The sequence below is a fragment of the Triticum urartu genome, chromosome 5A (genome assembly GCF_056163025.1).
Source record: "Triticum urartu cultivar PI428250 chromosome 5A, HENAU_Tu73, whole genome shotgun sequence".
NCBI classification, from domain to species: Eukaryota; Viridiplantae; Streptophyta; class Magnoliopsida; order Poales; family Poaceae; genus Triticum; species Triticum urartu.
In genome coordinates, this window is record NC_141877.1 from 3,262,864 (window position 1) to 3,290,706 (window position 27,843).

General features: G+C 49.1%; 1 protein-coding gene across 1 annotated transcript; it reads right to left on the minus strand.

Annotated features, from left to right (window-relative positions):
* Window positions 1–2,829: 2,829 nt before the first annotated feature.
* Window positions 2,830–3,587, minus strand: LOC147967321 (uncharacterized). Its single transcript, XM_087522437.1, has 2 exons — window positions 3,534–3,587; window positions 2,830–3,348 (listed from the first exon to the last, which is right to left on the minus strand). The coding sequence occupies exons 1-2, from the start codon at window positions 3,585–3,587 to the stop codon at window positions 2,830–2,832; spliced, it is 573 nt and encodes a 190-aa protein (XP_087378563.1).
* Window positions 3,588–27,843: the final 24,256 nt, after the last annotated feature.

Genomic DNA, 27,843 nt, shown 5'->3' on the forward strand with positions numbered 1-27,843 from the left:
GGAGGTGGTCAGTGGCAAATGCGCCCAGGTCTTCAGGCCGGTGGGCCGTCAGGCCGCCGGGTCACAGCCGGCTCGGGCTGGGCCCAGCGATGTCTTCTTTAGGCCCTTGACCCAGGAGGAGGCGGCAATGGCCGCTGTGAGCCAGCGCTTCCGCGGGCGCGTGGAGAGGGTCTAGGCCTATGCCCAAGCCGAGATGGAACGGGCGCGGGTGCTGGAATGCGCCGTGATGGTAAATCTTTTTCCCTTCTTCTTGCTACTCTTTAGTGGGGGCGCGCTAGTGCACCCACTGGGTGTAGCCCCCGAGATTTGGGCCAACTACGTAGTAGTTGGGTCGAATCTTAAACTGTTGTCTTGTGCTATTTGTCGTTCCTTGTAGCAACTGGACTCCTACCGGGTCGGTGTCTTTAACTGCCTCCTGAAGAAGCACCGGCAGCTCAAAGCGCGGCTTGCCGCCAAGGAGGAGGCACTCTGTGTTGCCAAAGGTAACTTTCTTGCGTGCTCTTTAGTGGGGGCGCGCTAGCGCACACACTAAGTGTAGCCCCCAAGGGTCGAATCTTAAAGTAGTCTTCTATTTCTGAATCTTCATTGTGCAGCCGCTGCGGCCGAGGTGCCGGCCTGGCAAACCCGGCTAATCAGAGCCGGCTATTAGTATGACCGTGTCGTTGCTGACGTCGGCCGGCTTCGGGTCAAGGTGGACGAGGTGAAGACGGAGGCGGCCTAGGTCGTGGAGGACCAGCGAGCCCTTACCGAAACCGGCCAGCAACGCGACAAGCTGGCCAACGACCAGGGCCATCTTCAGGATGAGGTGGAGCCCCTAACGGCGTTGGGGACCAAGGTGGGGGAGGCCCACCAGGCGGAGCTCCTCCGTCGCAAGGAGTACGAGAAGGCGGCATTGGCCAAGGACGCCGAGCTGAAGGCGGCCCTCGCCAAGGTCACCGACCTGGAGAAGTCGGCCATAGCCAAGGACGCCGAGCGGAAGGCGGCCGACGCCAAGGTCGCCGACCTAGAGAAGGCGCTTCAGGAGCATGACCGTGTCATCACCAGGGAGCGGCACGGTACGTTGCTTGAACTGCAGCACCTTGACGAGGCCTTCACAAGTAAGTGCTTTCTTTGGATTCTGCCAGGTTGACAAGCCGGGTTTCTTTCCTTTTGTTGCTGACTTGTCTTGCTCTTCCTTTGATAGGGCACTTCCCGGAGATGCACACGCTGGCGGAGGAGACCGTCCATTTCCAGCGGGATCCGCAGGGGATCGTGGGCTACGGGACCGACCCGGAGGTCGCTTGGACCTTCTTAGAGATCATGGCTGCCGCCAAGGCTCATCTGCGAGTCTTGGGTGAGTAGATGACGCGACTCTCCAAGGCTGGCGCGGGGATGACGACGACCCTCTGGCCTGGTGCAATTGCACCGAACAGCTTCTCGCGGCTGGCACGGAGGTTGGTGGCGGGCCCGGAGCGGCTTCACGCATGGCGTGTCTCTGCCGCTCATGCCGGCGCCGAGATGGTGCTTCGATTCATGATGTCTTGGCATCCGGATCTGGCGCTCGATCGGCTGATGGGCCAGCGAGCCGGCGCGGAGCGCCAGTTGCAGGCGGAGGCCGGACGGATCGCCACTCGGGCCAGATTGTCGGGTTCACGGTTTAGGACGACCTCCAGCTGGAGCGAACGGACGATGGTGGAGTCCTTCCTGTTTACGACTTCGACCTGCTTCTAGATGACTCGGAGGGCAGCTCCGAGGAGACGGGCATGTACGGGGACGAGGATGCTGAGCTGGGAGATACTGGCGCCTCGGTGAACCCAGAGGCCACCGAGGGGGAGCCGGTAATTGCGCAACCCGGCGCTGGAGACGCCCGAAGCTGAGGCCGCCCTATCTTTGTGACAATTTCTGTTAGGTAGCAGGTCCACCCACCCACTGGGGGGTTTTGGGTGTATGTCACGAACTCCAGCCTTGGGCTTGTTTAACTTGTGATGTAAATATTTCGTGAGCGTCTTCACTTTTACTTCTGTTTTTTGGGCCGTTTTCTTGCTTGCTTCCCCTTTGGGCCTCCCCCTACCCCCCACCCGCGAGACGAACAGCCGGGTTCCATTCTGTGACAAGGAGTTCGGTCCTCGGGAGGAGCGCGCGGTACTTAGGCTTTAGAAACGTTGAGAGCGAGCGAAACACCCACTGGGTCGGCTGGCGAGCAGCCGGTCGTGTGGCAAGTTAATGTGGCGGGGCCGGGTTGGCCAATCCGGTGGACCCAACTTAGTGTTTTCGCAAGGTGTTGGTGCTTTGGCCCCTGGTTCTTGCCGGCTGACAGCCGAAGCTGGTTCTGTGGCATAGGGAGAAGTGGGGGGCCGCGGCAACCCGAACACGCCGAGATGTGCTAAGGAGGACGGCGGGTGATGGCCAAGACGGCCAGCCCCCGAGCCCCCGGGTTGAGCGAGTCGACCCGGCAGTGGGGTTTTTAACGAAAATTGCACAAATGTGTGAACACAATAACTTGGCTGGATAGGGCAGCCCCAGAGCGTCGTTCGGGGACCCGATAGTTTTCATACGGTTACAAAAGGTAGTGACACATACGTGAACAAAGCTAACTTTAAAATGGGCAAAGGAGTTCTGCATTCCACGACCGGGTTGTCTCTTCGCCGGCGGTGTCTCCCTTGCGCTTGTTCGACTTGCAGGCGTCGATGAGGTAGTATGCGTTGTGGTCGCATAGGGCTTTGGTGACGATGAATGGGCCTTCCCATGGGGAGGACAACTTGTGCTGGCCGGCTTGTTGCTGGACGAGTCGGAGGACGAGGTCTCCCTCGTGGAACGCGAGGGGCTTGATCTTCTTGCTGTGGTAGTGCCTCAGGCCTTGCTGATAGATGGTTGACCAGCTGAGCGCCACGAGGCGTGCTTCTTCGATAGGTCGACACCGTCTTTGCGGGCTTCCTTGGCTTCGGCTTCGGTGTACATCATGACTCGCGGTGAGTCGAACTCGATGTCGGTCGGGATGACGGCTTCGGCTTCGTGGATGAGGAGGAATGGGGTGAACTCGGTTGATCTGTTTGGCGTTGTGCGGAGACTCCAGAGGACGGCCGGCAACTCGTCGAGCCAGCTGCCAGGCAAACGGACGAGCGACTCGAAGAGCGGTGGCTTGATGCCGGATAGAATGAGGCTGTTGGCCTGCTCGACCTGGCCGTTGGACTGCGGGTGCGCCATGAAAGCCAGGTCGAGGCGGATGCCGGAGATGGAGCAATACTGCGCGAGCGCGCCCTTGGCGAAGTTGGTGCTGTTGTCCGTGATGATGTTGTTCGGGGCGTTGTAGCGCACCGTGATATCCTTGATGAACCGGATGGCTGTTGGCCCGTCCAGCTTCTTGATTGGCTATGCTTCGTTCCACTTGGTGAACTTTTCCACCACCACCAATAAGTGCGTCATGCCACCTCGAGCGGTCTTGAAAGGCCCTACCATGTCGAGTCCCCAGACAACGAAGGGCCAGGCGATCAGGATGGTTCATAGTGCTGAAGCCGGCTGGTGGTTGTGCTTGCTGAAGCACTGGCATCCCTCACACTTGAGGAAAAGCGACTCGGCATCTTGGAGGGCCACGGGCCAGTAGAACCCATGGCGGAAAGCCTTGGCCACCAGGGACCTCGAGGCAGCGTGGTTCCCGCACTCGCCCAGGTGTATGTAGAGGAGGATCTCTATGCCCTTGTCCTGCTCAACCAGCGCTGGAAAACGCCTGTTGAGCTGCGCTTGACGAGCTCGTTGTTGATGATGCTGCGGGCGGACGCCCGGCGCCACACTTGCCAGGCCTCGGTCTCATCCATGGGGAGAACCCCGTTCTCCAGGAACTCTGAGATGGGCAGTGCCCATGATGGAGCCGTCACTCTGGCGAAGACGGCCACGATTGTGGGGTTCTGGGGCGGCAGCCCCCGGTTTGGGGATGATGGTGGCTTAGTCGAGTAGGGCAGCCCCCGGACCGGGTTCCGCAGTCCCCGGGATCAGGTCGGAGTCGACATCGGCTGGTTTTGGCGCGACAATCCCCGGGCCGGGATCGGCAGCCCTCGGGCCTGGTTCAGCAGCCCCAGGGCCGGGTTCAGCAGTCCCCGGGCTGGGAAGAGATGCGGTCGGGTCGACAGGGGACGAAGATGGACCCGGAGTCCGGAGACGGTTTGACGGACGGCTTGTGCAGGTGCTCGAGGGAGACACCGAACGGAGTGGCCTGCTGGGATGAGCTGATCTTGGTCAGCGCATCGGCGGCTTCGTTTTCTGCACACGGGACGTGGAGGAACTCGCAGCCGTCGAAGAAGCCAGACAACTGTTGGACGAGGAAGCGGTAGCTGGCCATGTTTGCGTCGCGAGCATCCCATTCGCCAGAGCACTGCTGCACCACCAGGTCCGAGTCGCCGTGGCACAGGATGCGCCAGATGCCCGAGTTCCTTGGCAAGCCGGAGGCCAGGCACAGGGGCTTCTTACTCGGGGACATTGTTGGAGGCGGCGAAGTGCATCTAGAGTGCGTACCAAAGCCAGTCGCCCTTCAGGGAAGACAGCACGATGCCGGCTCCCAAGCCGGAGCGCCTCTTCGAGCCATTGAAGTGCATGCCCTAGTGCATGGAATCCGGTGGTGGCGGCAGGTACTGGGTCTCGGTCCAGTCGACGAGGAAGTCGGCCAAAGCTTGGGACTTGATCGTGGTGCAGTGCTCGTAGAGGATGGTGTGGCCAGCTAGCTCGATCGCCCATTTGGCAACCAGGCTAGAGGCATCCCGGCAGCCCATGATCTCACTGATGGGGGTCATGCTAACAACTGTGACAACATACTCTTGGAAATACTGCTTCAACTTCTTAGCGGTGAAATACACGCCATGAAACATCTTCTAGTAGTGCGGGTAGTTCTGCTAGGAGGCTGAAAGCACCTCGCTCAGGTAGTAGACTGGGCGCTGGACAGACTGGATCTTGCCTTGCTCTGGTCGCTCGAGGTGGCGGCAATGTACAACAATAGTGGCTCCTTCTCGGCCGTTGCGGCCAGGACGGGTGCGGTGGAGAGCATGCGCTTGAGATCCCGGAAGGATTTTTCCTCCTGGTCGTTCCATTTGAATGGGGTCGTCTTCTTCATCAGCTGGTACAGTGGCAAAGCCCTCTTGCCCAGCCGGCTGAGAAACTGGCTGACCAAGGCCAAGCAGCCGGTGAATTTCTGGACATCATGCAACCGAGCCGGCTTGCACATGCGCTCGATGCCTTGATCTTCTCCGGGTTTGCCTCAATGCCGCGCTCCGAGATGAGGAAACCGAGTAGCTTTCCAGATCGCACGCCAAAAATGTACTTTTCTGGGTTGAGCTTGATCTGGTACTCGCGCAGATTGGCAAAGGTTTCCTTTAGGTCGTCGAGGAGAGTGAGATGCTGATTGGTCTTCACCATGATGTCATCCACGTAGACGTGGATATTGCGGCTGAGTTGCGGCAGCAGGCATTTCTGCATGCAGCGCTAGAAGGAGGCGCCGGCATTCTACAAGCCGAACGACATGGTGATGTACCAATACGCCCCGAAGGGCGTGATGAAGGACGTCTCCAGGGCGACTGTCGGGTCCAGCTTTATCTGGTGATAGCCGGAGTAAGCATCCAGTAAGGACAGGAGCTCACAGTCGGCTGTTGATTCGATAACTTGATCGATCCGTGGGAGGGCAAATGGATCCTTGGGGCAGGCCTTTTTCAGGCCGGTGTAGTCTATGCACATGCGCCAGGTATTGTTCTTCTTCAGGACGAGGACTGGGTTGGCCAGCCACTTGGGGTGGAACACTTCCATGATGAAGCCGGCCGGCAATAGCTTGGTGACCTCTTCACCGATGGTTCTTCTCTTCTCTTCGGAAAAGTGATGTAGGGGTTGACGGACAAGCTTGGCGTGCTTGCGGACGTGGTGTTTGTGCTCGGTGTAGTTCCTCGGAATACCCGGCATGTCCTCTGGGGTCCATGTGAAGATATCACGATTCTCACGGAGGAAGTTGACGAGCTCGCCTTCCTATTTGCCGTCGAGGCAGGTGCCCACGACAACGTACTTGCTGCAGCTGGGGTCTCCGGGGTTCAGCTTGACCTTCTTGGTCTCCTTGGAGGGCTAGAACGACTCTTCATCAGCCGGCTCCTTGGCCGACGCCAACACGACCGGCGTCTCGTTGGCCAGCACGACGATCCAGTCGAGCTGGCGCCGCTCCTCAGCTATGACCAGCGACTCGGCTAGTTTGGCTGCGGCTTGGGCGCATTCCAGGGACTTGCGGTAGTCACCGGTGATGGTGATCAGGCCCTTCGGACCCGACAACTTCATCTTTAGGTAGGCCTAGTGGCGGACCGCCATGAACTTGGCGAGTGCAGGCCGGCCAAGCAGCGCATGATACACGCTGGACAGGTCCACTAGCTCGAACCAGAGCGGCTCGCGTCGGAAGTTGTCGCTGGTGCCGAACAGGACATCGAGCCGGATCCGGCATGATGCCATGGAAGATGGTCCAGGACGGCTCCAAGTCTTTGGCCTCGAGGCCGAGCTTGGTCATGGTGTCGCAGTAGAGGTTGTTGATGCTGCTGCCGCCATCGATGAGAACTCGGAAAAACATGCATGTGCGTCGGGGCACGACGATGGTTGGGTCGAGGATGAGGGCGTAGCCACCCGGGTTCGGCATGACGGCCGGGTGGTCCTCCCGGGTCTAGGTGACCGAGCGGTCCGACCAATGCATGTACTCCGGCTTGGCCGGGACGACGGTGTTCACTTCCTGCCGGAGCAGGAGCTCGCTGTGCTTGTCGTCACCAAGGCTAGTGAAGATGACGTACATCATGTTCTGGGTGGGGTAGACGTCATCGCGCATAGCGCCGTTGGCCGGGGGCGGAGGCAGAGGCGGTTGTCGTAGCGCTGGGCCGGCTGTTCTGCTGGCGACTGCTCTAGCCAGCCAGCTTGTGGGCCGGGACCGGCTTTGCTTTGCCGGCTTTGTCCAGCACCACTTGGATCTTCATGGCGGAGTTGGCATTGGCGTACTTGTCCGCCGTCACCATGAGCATGGCCATGGTGGCCGGCTCGGAGCGCAGGAGCTTGTACTTGAGAAGGGTGCCATCCCGGGAACCGCTGATGAATTACTGGATGGCTTGGACCTCGTGAACGCCCTCGCAGCTGTTCTTGAGCTAGGTCTAGTGTGCGACGTACTCACGGCCGGTCTCCGTCGGCCCCTTCACACACATGGACAGGTCGTTTGTAGGTGCTAGTGAACTAGTGCACAAAGACCTTCTCGAAGTCAACCCACGCGTTGATGCTGCCAGCGATGCCGATGGCGGTGGTGTAGTTGATGAGCCAGTCCTCTGGCTTGACGGTGCCGTTGTACTTGGGGGTGTCGCGGGGGAGCGTGAACCCTTTGTGGAATGGCTCATTCCGGGAGCGCGGGCCGAAGCAAGCCGGCCCGACTGTGTTATTCTCCTCCAGCTAAAAGGAGAGGGTGAGCTGGTCGAGACGGTGGCGAGCGTCGGTGTCATCGATGGCGCGCAGGCCTAACCGGTTAACGACCACGCCGCGAGGGGCCAGGTCGGCTGAAGCCGGACGACGGCCGCGTTGCGAAGGAGGGTCGTGCGTGCGCCAATCTTCCGTGGCCGGCTCATCGGCCAAGCCACCGGCAGTCGCCAGAGCGCAGTTGTGCCGGGTCCGGGTGCGGCCGGAGTGGGCTTCACCGGGTGGCGAAGATGCCGTGTTCTGCTGCTGGGGGTCATCAAAATGGCGTGAGGTGGATCCCGCAGGCTTGCTGAGACCGTCCTGCTGCTCGTTGGCGGTGTCGAGGAGCTCGTTCACCCGTTGAAGGCGGTCCTTCAGCTCCTCGCCCTGCAACAGGTCCAGGCCAACTTCGGCCGCCTTGGCGGCATGCATATTATTCACGGGGGTCTCGTAGATGGGTGGTAGCGTGCCAAGGGCATGGCCGATGGCGCCAGCCCGGGCCCGCACGTCGGCGACCCGGCTTGGCTCTGTAGCGGTGGGTGTGAAGCCATAGGTGGCGCTGCGTGGTAGCAAGCATATCAAATAGGTCCAGCAGGCACTGACGATCTTGCTCCAACCGGTCCTGGTTCTCGGCGGTGTTGGAGGCATCGACATCGGTGGCGATGAGGACGCGGAGGCTCTGTATCATGGCGCGCAGCGGGTAGCGCATGCTGGCGCGGTCCGCTGCGGCCTTGGCTTCGGCGGCCTTCCTCGCGGCGGTGGACGAGGAGGAGTCGGTGGCGAACACCTCCACCCGGATGCAGAGGTCCATCTCCTCGGCGGAAGCGCCGTCGCCGACTGAGATGGGAGAGTCGGAGGCATCGAGCACCTTGCTGGGGTACTCGTCGGCCGCGGGCGCATCGAACATGTGCAGCGCGGCGAAGGAGGCGGCGAGCGCGTCGATGACGTCATCTGCCAGCATGACGGGCTCGTCGGAGTCGGAGAGGAGCCCTGTCTGGAACATGTCTCTAGTCGGGACCTCGAGCTGCCCAACGGTGAGCGCCAACTGTTGTGGTGGGCGCAAGGCAGATGCCAAAGGATGGCTAAAGAGAGGAGAAGGCTCAAGGGCACCGGTGGGCTCCAGAGGCGAGGTCGGCATGAGGGAGCGAGGGACGCAAGACATACCCAGGTTAGGGGCTCTCCGGAGAGATAATGCCCCTAGTCCTACCGAGTGTGGTTATATGAAATAGTACAGAGTTGCTCGTAGAGCTGTATGGAAGAAGAAGGAAAGCAGGCCAAGGCTTAGGCTGCTCCTTCTCCCCGTAGGTGAATGTGTGTGTGTGGCTACTCCGATTGTGTGTTGCGCGCCCGTATACATGAGGGCTCCTGGGGGTTTTTATAGGTCAACCCCCTAGGGGTACAATGGTAATATTACAAGGCCGTGGGGCCGGGTTGTCATCGTCCGGGAAGCCGGTGCTGGGACCCGTCGGGTGTCAGGGCTCGCCGGGTTCTCTGGGCACGACCCCGTGTGCCTGGAAGCACTATTTGTCGTCTTGTCGATCATCACGGAGTGGCCAGGTCGAGTCCGCTACAGTGGCATACTGCCAGGTCGCCGTCTTTGGGCGTCAGGGGTGATGATGGGTGCGATGTAGCCATGCCGGCCTTGGTCAGCAGGGTAGGTGGGGCAGTACTGTTGCCTCACCCCTGTCGGTCAGAGGAGTTGGTGGGGCACTATTGCCTTGCTCATCCCTGCCATGGAGAGTCGTCCCATTGTACGGCTGGCATGGGATGGGGGCTGACCCGTGGCTGGGTTGAGGAACACGCCATGGGGGAGCTGGCTCGTTGGAGAAGTCTTGGTGCGCCGGGTTCGGCCGGCTTGCACTAGCCGGTAGGGCCAGGTCACCGTCTTGGTCGGGTCAAAGAGTTTGGCCGGGTTGAGGGACTTGGCCGGGTCAAGTGACCCGTCCAAGTGCGAGCCGGATTGAGGGGCGATGTTGGCCCTGATGTTTTTGAAAAGGATCCGGGTTTCGTTGCCTGCCCGGGGTTCATCCCCCCGACACCTTCCATCTACTCACCCACACCCCGTGTTATTCCGGCGACGGCAGCGTCACACCACAGCGGAACAAGTGAACTGTTGTACTCTCCTCCGCGTGGGCATCCACTGCCTCGTATTCGTCGGCTCCACATTGTTCCCTTACCATGCCTCGCCGTCGTTCACCACCTTCGTGCTCTCCACACGGCGTGGTCAACGTTGTCAATGAACGACAGCCATCAGAAGACGACTGTACACGGTGAGGCTGACAGCTGGACCCACCTGCTACATCTTCGAACACAAGGAAGTGCCTCCTTATTACTCACAAAAAAATGATTCCTCCCCCTGATAGCTAGGACCCACCACATATATCTCCGCATGCAAGGGAGTGCGTCCTTATCCTCCCTACCGGTCGAAGCGTACATAGCATTGTCTGTCTGGTCGCGAACATGTACATACATACTATTCGATCGGTCTCTCTGTAGCGATGAACCGTGGCCGAGTAAGGTGCCGCACGTGTTGAAGTAGAGGCGCCGACGTAGCATGTCAGGTAGTCCCATCTATATCGTGTACACGTACGTACAGCCATGCTGCAAGATAGTAAATACGGCTACGTACATACATACGGGCGGGGTCTCTAACACGTACAGCGACCGCACGACGTCGTCCTGTTTATTGGAAACCAACCGGCTATGTCGAAACAGAGTAAAAAGCATCGCGTGTTCATCGGGAGCCAACAAGCTTGGATGAAACAGCCGAATCGAGGTCTGGCTTACCGCAGAACGGAGGAAACGGCCTTCTGTTCGACTGCCTACGGTCGAACCAGGGTCCTGTTCATCGGGAAGGGTCTGGCGTACCGCAAAACGAAGGAAACGGACGTCTATTCGAGTGCCTACGGTCGAAACAGGGTCTTGTTCACCGGGAAGGGTCTAGCGTACCGCAAAACGGAGGAATCGGACTTCTGTTCAAGTGCCTATGGTCGATACGGGGTCCTGTTGATCGGGAGGGGTGTGGCATACTGCAAAAAGAGGAAACATACTTGTGTTGGAGTGCCTACGATCTAAACGGGGTCCAGTTCGATGGGAGGGGTGTGGCGTACCGCAAAACGGGACTCCACGAGCTACTGTTCATCCACCGTCGACCTTCCTCTAGCCTCCACCTACTACTATTCATCCACGGGCTACTGTTCATCCAACCTCCACCGGCGACTATTCATAGAGCCTCCACGGGATCCTGTTCATCCACCCCCAACCGACTGGGGTGCGGCGGCCTCCTCGGGGTCCCCTTCATCCGAGCAGCAATGACCTACTGCCACGGGGTCCTGTTCACCCAACCCCACTAGGAACTGTTCATCCACAGCCAACTAACTGGCTCGACTCACCACGTCTCGACTCATTCTACGTACCGTGTGCACGGTAGCAACAACAGTAATTGTTCATCGAGAGGCAACCCAACACGAGAGAAACGCGCAAACCACAGTGCATCGCTCGATTGGCCCCGACCACCCACCGCAACCGGGAACTCGTCGATATTTTCCTCGCCCTCGCTTCTACGATGATTTTTTTCTATCATGACGGCCCAAAGAAATTCATGCAGGTGTGTCTCTGGCCACCCAGGATGAAAATCCCATTTTCTGTCATGATTTTTTTCATAGAAGTAGTAGCGCACCACATCTATGATGATACGTGGTTTTGTCATAATTATCCTCATAGAAGTGTCATAAGCATGACAGAATTTTTTTTGTTCGGCCCAAAATGTCAGGGATTTGTGTGTGTTTTTTGTAGTGTCTAGGGCATATTTCCATCAGAAGTGTCACGTGTATGGCTCCCGACATCTGGGTCATGCAGAATATGCCGAGCGCCATCTTTGCCGATAGCCACCCTCGGCAACGTAAGCCAATAGGGAAGTGCCACGTGTACGACTCATGACATGTGGGTCCCGTAGAATATGCCAAGCTCCATCTTTGCTGAGAGCTGCCCTCATTAAAGAGAGCAAATAGGAAAGATCCACGTGGCTATGACCTGATAGCCGAGTCTCCACTATGCGAAGGGCTGCTCTCGGCAAACCTTATATGTTTGCCGAGTGTCGGGAACTCTCGGTAAAGATGTCAGGCGGCGCTACAGGTTGGTATCCTTTTTTGAGAGGCCTCTCGGTAAAGGTGTTAGGTTCTACAGGTTGGTATCCTTTACCGAGAGGCCTCTCGGTAATGGTTTTATCTTGGTCCAGTTTCAGAGGCTTTGCCGAGAGCCACTCTCGCGAATGTTTTGCCTAGCAGCCTTTTTTACGTTTTTGTTTCATTCCTGCAGCAAAACATATACTGTTGGGGATCGTAGTATTTCAAAATTTTACCTACGATCACACAAGATCTATCTAGGAGAAGCATAACAACAAGCGGGGAGAGTGTGTCCACGTACCCTCGTAGACCGAAAGCGGAAGCGTTTAGTAATGCGGTTGATGTAGTCGAACGTCTTCACGATTCAACCAATCCAAGTACCGAACATACGGCACCTCCGTGTTCAGCACACATTCAGCACGATGACATCCCTCGAGCTCTTGATCCAGTTGAGAACGGGGGAGAGTTCTGTTAGCACGATGGCGTGGCGACGGTGATGATGAAGTTACTGGCGCAGAGCTTCGCCTAAGCACTACGACGATATGACTGAGGTGTGTAACTATGGAGGGGGGCACCACACACGGCTAAGACAAATCTTGGGTGCCTTTGGGGTGCCCCCTGCCCACGTATATAAAGGAGGGAGGAAGAGGAGGCTGGCCCTAGGGGGCGCGCCAAGCATAGGTAGTCCTACTAGGACTCCCAAGTCGTAGTAGGATTCCCTTTCCTATTAAGAGTAGGAGAGAAGGAAAGAGAGGGAGAGAGAGAAGGAAGGAGGGGGGCGCCGCCCCCTCCTAGTCCAATTCAGACCAGCCCATGGGGTGGCGCGCTGCCACCCCTTGAGGCCCTTCTCTCCTTTCTCGTATGGCCCAATAATGCCCATTACTTCTCCTGGTGAATTCCCATAACTCCCCGGTACTCCGAAAAATACCCGAATCACTCGGAACCTTTCCGATGTCCGAATATAGCCCTCCAATATATTGATCTTTACCTCTTGACCATTCCGAGACTCCTCGTCATGTCTGTGATCTCATCCGGTACTCCGAACTATCTTCGGTCATCAAATCACATAACTCATAACACAAATCGTCATCGAACGTTAAGCGTGCGGACCCTATGGGTTCGAGAACTATGTAGACATGACCGAGAAACATCTCCGGTCAATAACCAATAGCGGAACCTGGATGCTCATATTGGCTCCTACATATTCTTCGAAGATCTTTATGGGTCAAACTGCATAACAACATACGTCATTCCCTTTGTCATCGGTATGTTACTTGCCCGAGATTCGATCGTCGGTATCATCATACCTAGTTCAATCTCATTTCCGGCAAGTCTATTTACTCATTCCGTAATACATCATCCCGTAACTAACTCATTAGTCACATTTCTTGCAAGGCCTATAGTGATGTGCATTACCGAGAGGGCCCAGAGACACCTCTCCGATACACAGAGTGACAAATCCTAATCTCGATCTATGCCAACCAAACAAACACCTTCGGAGACACCTGTTGAACATCTTTATAATCACCCAATTATGTTGTGACGTTTGATAGCACACTAAGTGTTCCTCCTGTATTCGGGAGTTGCATAATCTCATAGTCAAAGGAATATGTATAAGTCATGAAGAAAGCAATAGCAATAAAACTTAACGGTCATTTATGCTAAGCTAACGGATGGGTCTTGTCCATCACATCATTCTCTAATGATGTGATCATGTTCATCAAATGACAACACATGTCTATGGTCAGGAAACTTAACTAGCTTTGATTAACAAGCTAGCAAGTAGAGGCATACTAGGGACACTCTGTTTTGTCTATGTATTCACACATGTACTAAGTTTCCGGTGAATAAAATTGTAGCAAGAATAATAAACATTTATCATGATATAAGGAAATATAAATGACAACTTTGTTATTGCCTCTAGGGCATATTTCCTTCAGTCTCCCACTTGCACTAGAGTCAATAATCTAGATTACACAGTAATGATTCTAACACCCATGGAGTCTTGGTGCTGATCATGTTTTGCTCATGGAAGAGGCTTAGTCAACGGGTCTGCAACATTCAGATCTGTATGTATTTTGCAAATCTCTATGTCTCCCTCCTTGACTTGATCACGGATGGAATTGAAGCATCTTTTGATGTGTTTGGTTCTCTTGTGAAATCTGGATTCCTTCATCACGACAATTGCTCCAGTATTGTCACAAAAGATTTTCATTGGACCCGATTCACTAGGTATTACACCTAGATCGGATATGAACTCCTTCATCAAGACTCTTTCATTCGCTGCTTCCAAAGCAGCTATATACTCCGCTTTACACGTAGATCCCGCACGACGCTTTGCTTGGAACTGCACCAACTTACAGCTCCACCATTCAATATAAATACATATCCGGTTTGCGACTTAGAGTCATCCACATCAGTGTCAAAGCTTGCATCGACGTAACCATTTATGATGAGCTCTTTATCACCTCCATAAATGAGAAACATATCCTTAGTCAGTTTCAGGTATTTCAGTATGTTGTTGACAGTTGTCCAGTGATCCACTCCTAGATTACTTTGGTACCTCCCTGCTAAACTTATAGCAAGGCACACATCAGGTCTGGTACACAACATTGCATAGATGATAGAACCGATGGCTGAGGCATAGGGAATGACTTTCATTTTATCTCTATCTTCTGCAGTGGTCGGGCATTGAGTCTGACTCAACTTCACACCGTGTAACACAGGCAAGAACCCTTTCTTTGACTGATCCATTTTGAACTTCTTAAAAACTTTATCAAGGTATTTGCTTTGTGAAAGTCCAATTAAGCGTCTTGATCTTCTCTATAGATCTTGATGCCTAATATATAAGCAGCTTCACCGAGGTCTTTCATTGAAAAATTCTTATTCAAGTATCCTTTTATGCTATCTACAAATTCTATATCATTTCCAATCAACAATATGTCATCTACATATAATATTAGAAATGCTACAGAGCTCACACTCACTTTCTTTTAAATACAGGCTTCTCCAAAAGTCTGTACAAAACCATATGCTTTGATCACACTATCAAAGCGTATATTCCAACTCCGAGAGGCTTGCACCAGTCCATAAATGGATCGCTGGAGCTTGCACACTTTGTTAGCACCTTTAGGATCGAGAAAACCTTCTAGTTGCATCATATACAACTCTTCTTTAAGATATCCATTAAGGAATGCGGTTTTAACATCCATTTGCCAAATTTCATAATCATAAAATGCGGCAATTGCTAACATGATTCGGACAGACTTAAGCATCGCTACGGGTGAGAAGGTCTCATTGTAGTCAACTCCTTGAACTTGTCAAAAACCTTTCGCAACAAGTCGAGCTTTGTAGACAGTAACATTACCATCAGCGTCGGTCTTCTTCTTGAGGACCCATTTATTCTCTATGGCTTGCCGATCATCGGGCAAGTCAACCAAAGTCCATACTTTTTTCTCATACATGGATCCCATCTCAGATTTCATGGCGTCAAGCCATTTTGCGGAATCTGGGCTCATCATCGCTTCCTCATAGTTCGTAGGTTCATCATGGTCAAGTAACATGACTTCCAGAATAGGAATACCGTACCACTCTGGTGCGGATCTTACTCTGGTTGACCTACGAGGTTCGGTAGTAACTTGATCTGAAGCTTCATGATCATCATCATTAACTTCCTCACTAATTGGTGCAGACATCACTGGAACTGATTTCTGTGATGAACTAATTTCCAATTCGGGAGAAGGTACAATTACCTCATGAAGTTCTAATTTCCTCCCATTCACTTCTTTTGAGAGAAACTCCTTCTCTAGAAAGGATCCATTCTTAGCAACGAATATCTTGCCTTCGGATCTGTGATAGAAGGTGTACCCAACAGTTTCTTTTGGGTATCCTATGAAGACACATTTCTCCGATTTCGGTTCGAGCTTTTCAGGTTGAAGCTTTTTCACATAAGCATCGCAGCCCCAAACTTTAAGAAACGACAGCTTAGGTTTCTTGCTAAACCACAGTTCATATGGTGTCATCTCAACGGATTTAGATGGTGCCCTATTTAACATGAATGCAGCCGTATCTAAAGCATAACCCCAAATCGATAGTGGTAAATCGGTAAGAGACATCATAGATCGCACCATATCTAATAAAGTACGGTTACGACGTTCGGACACACCATTACGTTGTGTTGTTCTAGGTGGCGTGAGTTGCGAAACTATTCCACAATTTTTCAAATGAAGACCAAACTCATAACTCAAATATTCACCTCCACGATCAGATCATAGAAACTTTATTTTCTTGTTACGATGATTTTCCACTTCACTCTGAAATTCTTTGAACTTTTCAAATTTTTAGACATATGCTTCATTAATTAGATATACCCATATCTGCTCAAATCATCTGTGAAGGTCAGAAAATAACGATACCCGCCGCGAGCCTCAACACTCATTGGACCACATACATCAGTATGTATTATTTCCAATAAGTCAGTTGCTCGCTCCATTATTCCGGAGAACAGAGTCTTAGTCATCTTTCCCATAAGGCATGGTTCGCAAGCATCAAGTGATTCATAATCAAGTGATTCCAAAAGCCCATCAGCATGGAGTTTCTCCCTGTGCTTTACACCAATATGACCTAAACGGCAGTGCCACAAATAAGTTGCAATATCATTATTAACTTTGCATCTTTTGGTTTCTATACTATGAATATGTGTATCACTACTATCGAGATTCAGTAAAAATAGACCACTCATCAAGGGTGCATGACCATAAAAGATATTACTCATATAAATAGAACAACCATTATTCTCTGATTTAAATGAATAACCGTCTCGCATCAAACAAGATCCAGATATAATGTTCATGCTCAACACTGGCATCAAATAACAATTATTTAGGTCTAAAACTAATCCCGATGGTAGATGTAGAGGTAGCGTGCCGACGGCGATCACATCGACTTTGGAACCATTTCCCACGCGCATCGTCACCTTGTCCTTAGCCAATCTTCGTTTAATCCGTAGCCCCTGATTTGAGTTGCAAATATGAGCAACAGAACAAGTATCAAATATCTAGGTGCTACTACGAGTATTAGTAAGGTACACATCAATAACATGTATATCAAATATACCTTTCACTTTGCCATCCTTCTTATCCGCCAAATACTTGGGGTAGTTCCGCTTCCAGTGACCAGTCCCTTTGTAGTAGAAGCACTCAGTCTCAGGCTTAGGTCCAGACTTGGGTTTCTTCACTTGAGCAGCAACTTGCTTGCCGTTCTTCTTCAAGTTCCCCTTCTTCCCTTTGCCCTTTTTCTTGAAACTAGTGGTCTTGTTAACCATCAACACTTGATGCTCCTTCTTGATTTCTACCTCCGCAGCCTTTAGCATCGCGAAGAGCTCAGGAATAGTATTTTCCATCCCTTGCATATTATAGTTCATCACGAAGCCTTTATAGCTTGGTGGCAGTGATTGAAGAACTCTGTCAATGACACTATCATCAGGAAGATTAACTCCCAGTTGAGTCAAGTGGTTATGGTACCCAGACATTCTGAGTATATGTTCACTGATAGAACTATTCTCCTCCATCTTACAGCTATAGAACTTGTTGGAGACTTCATATCTCTCAACTCGGGCATTTGCTTGAAATATTAACTTCAACTCCTGAAACATCTCGTATGCTCCATGATGTTCAAAGCGTCTTTGAAGTACCGATTCTAAGCCGTAAAACACGGCACACTGAACTATCGAGTAGTCATCAGATTTTGTCTGCCAGACATTCATAACATCAGCAGCCGCGCCTACAGCGGGTCTCGCACCTAGCGGTGCTTCTAGGATGTAATTCTTCTGTGCAGCAATGAGGGTAATCCTTAAGTTACGGACCCAGTCCGTGTAGTTGCTACCATCATCTTTCAACTTAGCTTTCTCTAGGAACGCATTAAAATTCAAGGGAACGGTAGCATGGGCCATTGATCTACAATAAAATAGACATGCAAAATACTATCAGGTACTAAGTTCATGATAAATTAAAGTTCAATCAATCATATTACTAAAGAACTCCCACTTAGATAGACATCCCTCTAGTCATCTAAATGATCACGTGATCCAAATAAACTAAACCATGTCCAATCATCACGTGAGATGGAGTAGTTTTCAATGGTGAACATCTCTATGTTGATCATATCACCTATATGATTCATGCTCGACCTTTCGGTCTCAGTGTTCCGAGGCCATATCTGCATATGCTAGGCTCGTCAAGTTTAACCCGAGTATTCTGCGTGTGCAAAACTGGCTTCCACCCATTGTATGTGAACGTAGAGCTTATCACACCCGATCATCATGTGGTGTCTCGGCACGAAGAACTGTAGCAACAGTGCATACTCAGGGAGAACACTTATACCTTGAAATTTTAGTGAGGGATCATCTTATAATGCTACCGCCGTACTAAGCAAAATAAGATGCATAAAAGATAAACATCACATGCAATCAAAATATGTGACATGATATGGCCATCATCATCTTGTGCCTTTGATCTCCATCTCCAAAGCACCGTCCTAATCTCGATCGTTACCGGCTTGACACCTTGATCTCCATCGTAGCGTCGTTGTCGTCTCGCCAATTATTGCTTCCACGACTATCGCTACCGCTTAGTGATAAAGTAAAGCAATTACATGGCGATTGAATTTCATACAATAAACCGACAACCATAAGGCTCCTGCCAGTTGCCGATAACTTCTACAAAACATGATCATCTCATACAACAATTTATATCTCATCACGTCTTGACCATATCACATCACAACATGTCCTGCAAAAACAAGTTAGACGTCCTCTACTTTGTTTTTGCAAGTTTTACGTGGCTGCTATGGGTTTCTAGTAAGAACCGTTCTTACCTACGCATCAAAACCACAACGATTTTTCGTCAAGTGTGCTGTTTTAAACTTCAACAAGGACCGGCAGTAGTCAAACTTGATTCAACTAAAGTTGGAGAAATTGACACCCGCAAGCCACCTCTGTGCAAAGCACATTGGGAGAACCAGTCTCATGAACGCGGTCATGTAATGTCGGTCCGGGCCCCTTCATCCAACAATACCGCCGAATCAAAGTAAGACGTTGGTGGTAAGCAGTATGACTATTATTTCCCACAACTCTTTGTGTTCTACTCGTGCATATAACATCTACGCATAGACCTGGCTCGGATGCCACCGTTGGGGAACGTAGTATTTCGAAAAATTTACCTACAATCACGCAAGATCTATCTAGGAGAAGCATAGCAACGAGCGGGGAGAGTGTGTCCACATACCCTCGTAGACCGAAGGTGGAAGCATTTAGTAACGCAGTTGATGTAGTCGAACGACTTCACGATTCAACCGATCCAAGTACCGAACGTACGGCACCTCTGTGTTCAGCACACATTCAGCACGATGACGTCCCTTGAGCTCTTGATCCAGTTGAGGACGAGGGAGAGTTCTGTTAGCACAATGGCATGGCGACGTTGATGATGAAGTTACCAGCGCAGGGCTTCGCCTAAGCACTACGACGATATGACCAAGGTGTTGAACTATGGAAGGGGGCACTGCACACGGCTAAGACAAATCTTGTGTTGCCTTTGGGGTGCCCCCTGCCCACGTATATAAAGGAGGGAGGAAGAGGAGGCCGGCCCTTGGGGGCGCGCCAAGCATAGGGAGTCCTACTAGGACTCCCAAGTCCTAGTAGGATTCCCTTTCCTATTAGGAGTAGGAGAGAAGGAAAGAGAGAAAGAGAGAGATGGAAGGAGGGGGGCTCCGCCCCCTCCTAGTCCAATTCGGACCAGCCCATGGGCGGGCGCGCTGCTACCCCTTGAGGCCCTTCTCTCCTTTCCCGTATGGCCCAATAAGGCCCATTACTTCTCCCGGTGAATTACCGTAACTCCCCGGTACTCCTAAAAATACCCGAATAACTTGGAACCTTTCCGATGTCCGAATATAGCCTTCCAATATATCGATCTTTACCTCTCGACCATGTCGAGACTCCTCGTCATGTCCGTGATCTTATCCGGGACTCTGAACTATCTTCGGTCATCTAATCACATAACTCATAATACAAATCGTCATCGAACGTTAAGCGTGCGGACCCTACGGGTTCGAGAACAATGTAGACATGACCGAGACACATCTCCGGTTAATATACAATAGCGGAACCTAGATGCTCATATTGGCTCCTACATATTCTTCGATTATCTTTATCAGTCAAACTGCATAACAACATATGTCATTCCCTTTGTCATCGGTATGTTACTTGCCCGAGATTCGATCGTCGATATCATCATACCTAGTTCAATCTTGTTACCGGCAAGTCTCTTTACTCGTTCTGTAATACATCATCTCGTAACTAACTCATTAGTCACATTGCTTGCAAGGCCTATTGTGATGCGCATTACGAAGAGGGCCCAGAGATACCTCTCTGATACACGGAGTGACAAATCCTAATCTCGATCTATGCCAACCCAACAAACACCTTCGGAGACACCTATAGAGCATCTTTATAATCACCCAGTTACATTGTGATGTTTGATAGCACACTAAGTGTTCCTCCAGTATCTGGGAGTTGCATAATCTCATAGTCGAAGGAATATGTATAAGTCATGAAGAAAGCAATAGGAATAAAACTTAACGATCATTTATGCTAAGCTAACGGATGGGTCTTGTCCATCACATCATTCTCTAATGATGTGATCCCCTTCATCAAATGACAACACATGTCTATGGTCAGGAAACTTAACCATCTTTGATTAACAAGCTACTCAAGTAGAGGCATACTAGGGACACTCTGTTTTGTCTATGTATGCACACATGTACTAAGTTTCCGGTTAATACAATTCTAGCACGAATAATAAACATTTATCATGATATAAGGAAATATAAATAACAACTTTATTATTGCCTCTAGGGCATATTTCCTCCATATACATCAGCATCATATAGTGCATCACACATAGAACATCTCACATATAAGCATCTTTGAACAACAAAAACAATGATTCTCAAGAACATCCCAAATAAAAGAAATAGTGCATAAAAGGTACAATAGTTCTCAAGAAAATTTGGGTTTAATGATTTTGGATGCACAAGTAGTATCTCTACTTAGTGCGGAATTGTTGGCTAGCAAAGATATTGAGCAAGCACCACATGTTGAAGGATCTATGACAATATAACTTTTATGTGAATATGAACAAACATAAATCATTATGTTGTCTTCCTTGTCCAACGTCAACAATTTTGGCATATAATATTTAATGGGGGCTCACAATCATAAAAGATGTCCAAGATAGTGTATTTGCATATGAATCTTCTCTTCCCTTATTAATTCTTTCATGAATTGCATCATTGACCAGTGCTATGTTTGTCAATCTCCAATAAATTTTACCACTTATACTTTTCCTCATGTAATGTCATTACTTACCATAAGATTAGCATATGATCTTTTTCATTTATTTATTTCTTTTTATTGAAACATAAGAAAAAAGAAACAAAACTCAAACTAAACTTTATTATATATCTCGCACACGATTACATAGATAGGTAGATCACTAAGCAAGCACTCGAAAAGAAAGGATCGAACTAAACTTTTATTGAACTAAACCAAAGGATAACTAAAGATCGAACTAAAATAGATAAATGCAAAGATAGTGCTGTTGATACGATACCAGGGTACCTCCCCTAAGCTTGGCACAAGCCAAGGGGAGTGCCCATAACATGAACTCAAGTCTCTTTTGGTGGTGAAGATGATGATGGTGGTGATGAGGTACTAGCGTCACTCTTCAGGCTTAGGAGGTACTCCAATCTACGAATGATGCTCCGGAGGGTGATGACATGCTCTTTCAATAGAATATTTTCATGAGTGAGATATTTATTTTACACATGAGCCGTTTCAATAACCCTGAAAGCTTCAATTTCAGTAGGGGTAAGATAATCATTATAAGGTTGAAGGATGTCTTCTTCTGCTGCTGCTGGAACGGCCTGCCGTACTACCGGAGCCTGATCTCCCATGACTACCTCGACTTTGTCACCCTTGATGGTCTCGTTAGGTTCCTCTCTCTTTAGTTATACCTTCATCAACCAAGCACCCCCTTCTACCTTGTCGGAAGGGGAGAAGACATGATACCTGGGCTGACAGATCTAACAAAAAATAGCAAGAAATAATAACAGAAGATTTTTCAGTGACACGATGGTTAATACGTTTGGGGGTATATAAAGATTTTTTATCTTTGGAAACAAGCAAACAGGATGAAAACTGAGTCGGGAGGGTTCCCAAGGTGGGCCCAACCCACCTGGGCACGCCAGGGGGCCCAGGCGCACCCTAGTGTCTTGTGCCCCCCTCGGTTGCCTTACTGTTTGTTTCTTATTTTCCAAAATTTTGTAATATTCCAAAACTGACAGAAAATATATTTCGGATTTTTTGGAGTCTGTTTACTTACTGTATCACGTACCTCCTCTTTTTTATGATTCTAGAGTGTTCCGGAAGGTTTCTTTTATGCATTCTTCCCGTGTCATGGTTTGAATAATATTGCTTTCAACATTAATAGGCGTACCTAAGATATAGTGTTTAAGTCTTTTACCATTGACCACCTTCGGGTTAGTACCTTCGGCATTATATATTAATCTTGATAGCACTAGAGCGATAAACCTTCTCGATGATATATGGTCCTTCCCATTTGGAGAGAAGTTTTCCTACAAAGAATCTAAAACGGGAGTTGATGAAAAGAAAATATTCTCCAACTTTGAATTCCCGCTTTTGGATTCTTTTGTCATGCCATCTTTTAACTTTTTCTTTAAATTATTTGGCATTTTCATAAACTTGGGTTCTCCATTCATCTAGTGAGCTAATATCAAATAACCTCTTTTCGCCGGCAAGTTTGAAATCATAGTTGAGTTCTTTAATTGCCCAATATGCTTTATATTCGAACTCAAGAGGCAAATGACAAACTTTTCCATAAACCATTTTATAGGGACACATAACCATAGGATTTTTATAAGCTGTTCCGTAGGCCCAAAGTGCATCATACAATTTCTTAGAAAAATTCTTTCAGGACCTATTAACAGTTTTCTGTAATATTAGTTTTTCTCTATTGCTAAGTTCAACTTTTCACTAGATTCAGGGTGGTAGGGTGATGCAATTCTATGGTTAACATCATATTTAGCAAGCACTAGTCATCAACCCATGCAACTGCACGGGCTACAATGTCAAACATGCATGAATGGGAAAATATTTGAACTATATTCCTTATACAGTAATGTTTTCGAATTGAAACTATAGTAAAACGAACAAATGTATTTTCAAAAACTACAATCAACTCTTTGCAGCAATATTTGTCAATATAGAAAAGGATGTGTGTATTCCTTGGGTTTAATAGTTCGATGGTCCTTGTAAGTTTAGATAACATCAAGTATAGATCGAATTAATAGCTTGTGTAAAAGGGGCTAATAACTGTTTTTAATTTTCTTCATAGGGTTTCCTTGGATAGTAGGAGAGGAGAAAGAAGAGTTTTAGGGATGATGAATTAGGTCGAATTATAACTGACCACATGTATCGCTGGATGATTGGGGCTGATTGAGAGGAACTTTTAGGTTTACAGCCAAGATAGGACGGCTAGGTTTTGAAGAAACGAACCTCCAAATTGATGGCAGAGGCTCGTGCTAAATGGCGAGGGAGAAAGGACACGTCTGGTTCGACCAGAGAAACTATCATGTGATTATGGTTCTGAAAAAAAGAATGGGAGATGGGAGCTCATAAGCTGGAAGAAGTGGAATCGAGAGTCAGATGTGTTTTTATAGTACATCCAAATGTGGTTTTTGTTTCCTTGGAACTTTAACATGGATGTATGTTTTTTATGAATGGTTGGACGTAGGTGTTGAGGTCTCCTTTCTTTTGTACGTGGTGTATGTTATTTTTTTATAGAACTTGGACGTGGGTGTTGAGAAATTATTTTTTGATACATGTAGGTCTTGGAGGTGAGTGTTTTCTGTAGATGATGATAGGTCTTGGGCGTGGGTGTCGAGGACTTTTTTTTTCTTCATGAATGGCCGAACGTGGTTGTTGATGTCTCTTTTTTTACGTGATGATTTTTAAGGCCTTAGCGTGGGTGTCAAGGACTTCTTTTTTTTTCTTGATGAATGGCCGGACGTTGGTGTTGATGTCTCCTTCTTTTTTTATGTGATGATGATTTTTTTCTGGGACTTGGACGTGGGTGTTAAGGACTCATATTTTGTACATGTAGGCTTTGACCATGGGTGTTTTTTAGATGGAAGGTATTGGGCGTGGGTTAAGAACTACTTTTTGTACGTGCTGGTATGTCCTTTTTAATGTACGCAGTGTTTTTCTATACAAATAAATAAGTAATGGTGTTCCAAAAATTCACAACCGTTAGATTTTAAATCTAATGGCTAACTAATCTTACTCATGTGCATTAACTCGTATGGTGCCTCCAATTAGTAAATATAAGATTTTACAGAAAGCACCATGAATAAAGTGTGAACCACCATCAGTCATTAAATATCTAGGGAATCCAAACCTCGGGAAAATAACTTCTTTAAGCATCTTAATTCAAGTGTTATGATCAACACTACTAGTTGGAATAGCTTCTACCCACTTAGTAAAATAATCAACAACAACCAAAATATGTGTATGCCCATTAGAGGAAGGATAAGGTCCCATATAATCAAAACCCCAAACATCAAATGGTTCAACAAAAAGTGAATAGTTCATAGGCATTTCTTGACACTTACCGATATTACTAATTCTTTGACATTCATCACAGGACAAAAACAAACTTACGGGCATCCTTGAAGAGAGTAGGAAAATAAAACCAGATTGGAATACCTTGTGAGTAGTTCTGTCTCCCGCATGATGCCTTCCATAAGCTTCGGAGTGACATTTCCGTCAGATTTGTCCCTATTCATGCTCTGGTAGACAACGTCTAATAATACCATCTACTCCTTCTTTGTAAAGATGTGGGTCATCCCAAAAGTAATGTGTTAAATAATAGAAGATATTTTTCTTTTGTTGGTATGTGAAACTAGGTGGTATGTATTTAGCAAGAATGTAATTAGCATAGTCAACATACCAAGGAGTATTATGAAAGACAGTTATTGTAGATAGTTGTTCATCAGGAAAGCTATCATGAATAGGTAGTGGGTCATGAAGAATATTTTCTAACCTAGACAAGTTATCAGCTACGGGGTTCTGAGCTCCTTTTCTATCAGTGATATGTTAATCAAATTCTTGTACCAAGAGAACCCACCTAATGAGTCTAGGTTTAGCATCTTTCTTTTCCATAAGATATTTTATAGCAGCATGATCAGTGTGAACAATTACTTTGGAATCAACAATGTAAGATCTGAATTTATCACAAGCAAGCACAACTGCTAAAAACTCTTTTTCAGTGGTAACATAATTTCTTTGGGCATTGTCTAGAGTCTTTCTAGCATAATGGATAACATTCAATTTCTTATCAACTATTTGTCTTAGAACAGCATTAACAACATAGCATCACACATAATTTCTAAAGGCAAGTTCCAATCAGGTGGTTGAACAATAGGTGCAGAAGTTAAGGCTTTCTTAAGTGTTTCAAATGCTTTTACACAGTCATCATCAAAAACAAATTGAACATCCTTTTGTAAAAGATTCGTGAGAGGCCTAGAAATTGGAGAGAAGTCTTTAATAAATCTCCTATAGAAACCAGCATGACCAAGGAAACTACGAATACCTTTAATATCTCTAGGGCATGGCATTTTCTCAATTGCATCAACTTTAGCTTTGTCCACCTCAATACCTCGTTTAGAAATTTTATGCCCCAAAACAATACCTTCATTAACCATAAAGTGGCACTTCTCCTAATTCAAGACAAGATTAGTTTGCTCACATCTCTGCAAAACTCGATCAAGGTTGCTTAAGCAATCATCAAAAGAAGTTCCGTAAACGGAAAAATCATCCATGAAAACCTCAACAATCTTTTCACAAAAATCAGAGAATATAGCAGTCATACATCTTTGAAAGGTAGCGGGTAAATTACATATACCAAAAGGCATACATCTATAAGCATAAGTTCCAAAAGTGCAAGTAAAGGTGGTTTTCTCCTGATCAGGTTGTGAAAAAAGTATTTGAGAAAAACCAGAATATCCATCGAGAAAGCAAAAGTGTGTGTCCTTAGATAATCTTTCTAACATTTGATCAATAAAAGGCAAAGGGTAATCATCTTTTCTAGTTGCTTTATTTAATTTTCTAAAATCAATTACCATTCTATAGCCGGTAACAATTCTTTGTGGAATAAGTTCATTTTCATCATTAGGAACAACAGTAGTACCTCCTTTCTTAGGGACACAATGAACAAGACTTACCCATCTACTATCTGCTATGGGATAGATTATACCTGCTTCCAGAAGCTTTAGCATTTCAGTGCTTACCACTTCTTTCATCTTAGGATTCAATCATTGTTGATGATCAACAACGGGTTTAGCATCCAGTTCCATATTAATCTTGTGCTGACAGAGAGTGGGACTAATGCCCTTAAGATCATCAAGAGTATATCCAATAGCAGCATGGTGCTTCTTCAGAATTTTCAATAATCTTTCTTCTTGAAGTTTTTGAAAGGTTAGCACTAATAATAACAGGAAATATCTTTTTCTCATCAAGATAAGCATATTTCAAAGTGTCAGGCAATTGTTTTAATTCAAACACAGGATCACCTTTGTTGGTGCAACAAACCCTGGGTCTATTGCCCAGACTATGCATAGGCACGGGAGCAGGATTGATGCATCAACCCAAGTCAGAGTGCAAGGAACCAAGACCTTAGGAGGACCAACATGCAGATCAAGAGGAGCGAGGTCAAGCCAAAGAAACCAGACGACACCAGGAGAAAAGCCACCCTTGCCGGGCATACGAGCTCGACAAGGGCGGGGTCGCCCCCAGAAGAGGACATCCAAGACGTCCCGGTAGGGCCTACCGAGACTCGCGGAGGCCAAACCACTTCACCCAACCACTCCGCCACGGCCCATGTCGTCAATCAGTGCGGTTTCAAGCCGCAAGATGATTAAGTGGCAGTCGATCGCCACATGGACGCCTCTTTCTACAGGAAATGCCTACAGATGACACCTGTCCTACAACGTGTCAAGCAAGCAGGCGTGGAGCTGGCGAGACGGCCCGGCAATGCTTTCCAGGCAACCAATGATGTGACGTTGGGCAGCGCATTTAACATGCTCTATCAGATCCTTAATCTATAAAAGGAGGCCCATGGCAACCGTAGAAAGGGTTGTTGGAAAGTTGGAGAACACACACCCATATGCGCGTAGCCACTACCGCCCTTGCCGGGCAAGTGTACTACGCTCCACCACCATTTTTCCACCATCAATCCACCAAAGCAGGAGTAGGATTTTACACCTCACGGCGGCCCGAACATGGGTAAAATTGCCTGTGTGATCGCTGCCACGCTGTCCCACGTTCTTCTGCTCTTTGTGCAATGAGACATCCCCCCTGCCGAACCAGCAAGGGGCCCTTGGTCCCATAGGTGGTTGTGGTTCCCCACGTCATCTTTGGTGCGCTAGGTAGGGGGATCGCTTGCGCGAACCTGAAGGTGTACGCAGCGCGTCATCATCATCATCGCCTTCATCTTCGACGGCGCCATCGACCATGGCACCAAAGAAGAAATCTGGTGCTTTGGCTCATCCTTCCACCTCGAAGGCTCCGTCGCTCGCGGTCTCTAATGATGCGAGGGATGCAGAGGCACGCGAGGATGTGGACACTGCGGGGATGTGGTCGACGCAGGTGGCACCGTCACCGCTTCCCCCATAGCCGACACGGGAGCGGGGAACATCAGAGGAGAATAGCATCGGCAACGCACCGATGGCCATGCTCCGCAAGGTACAGGTGAAGGGGATACTCCATCCGCGCCCCTTCCTCCCGCCAACGGGCACAGTCGCAGCAATGGCGCTCGGTGTGGGGCGAATCGCCGCCCTCCGGCCGCCCCCATCATGGGAGAGACCATAGCGTGTGCGCCTCCCCCGAGACGGGTCAACCAAGTTGATGCGCCCGACGGAACCGCTGGCCCACTAGCGCCCTCGCCGCGCCACCCGGCTATCCAGGTGGCCGCCCCGCAACAGCGGGGGAATAGCGTTGCCGCCACTGGCACGATCAAGAGCCAGGCAACGGTGCGATCTACTTCATCATCACCCATGCCAAGTATAGCCACGGAGGACATGGCGCGGGCTCAGCTGCTGCTGAGGTTTCCGCCAGCGGCCGAGCAGATGGATGAATGGCGTGCCACCATCCAACGTCTGCTCGGCTTCACCG

What these genes read in the sequence shown, in the direction of transcription:
- LOC147967321 (XM_087522437.1), bottom strand. Translation starts at nt 3,587, where the DNA reads ATGGGTTCTACTGGCCCGTGGCCCTCCAAGATGCCGAGTCGCTTTTCC. An exon ending in CGAGTCGCTTTTCCTCAAGT is followed by an intron (nt 3,349 to 3,533) that starts GTGAGGGATGCC and finishes AACGAAGCATAG; the next exon opens with CCAATCAAGAAGCTGGACGG.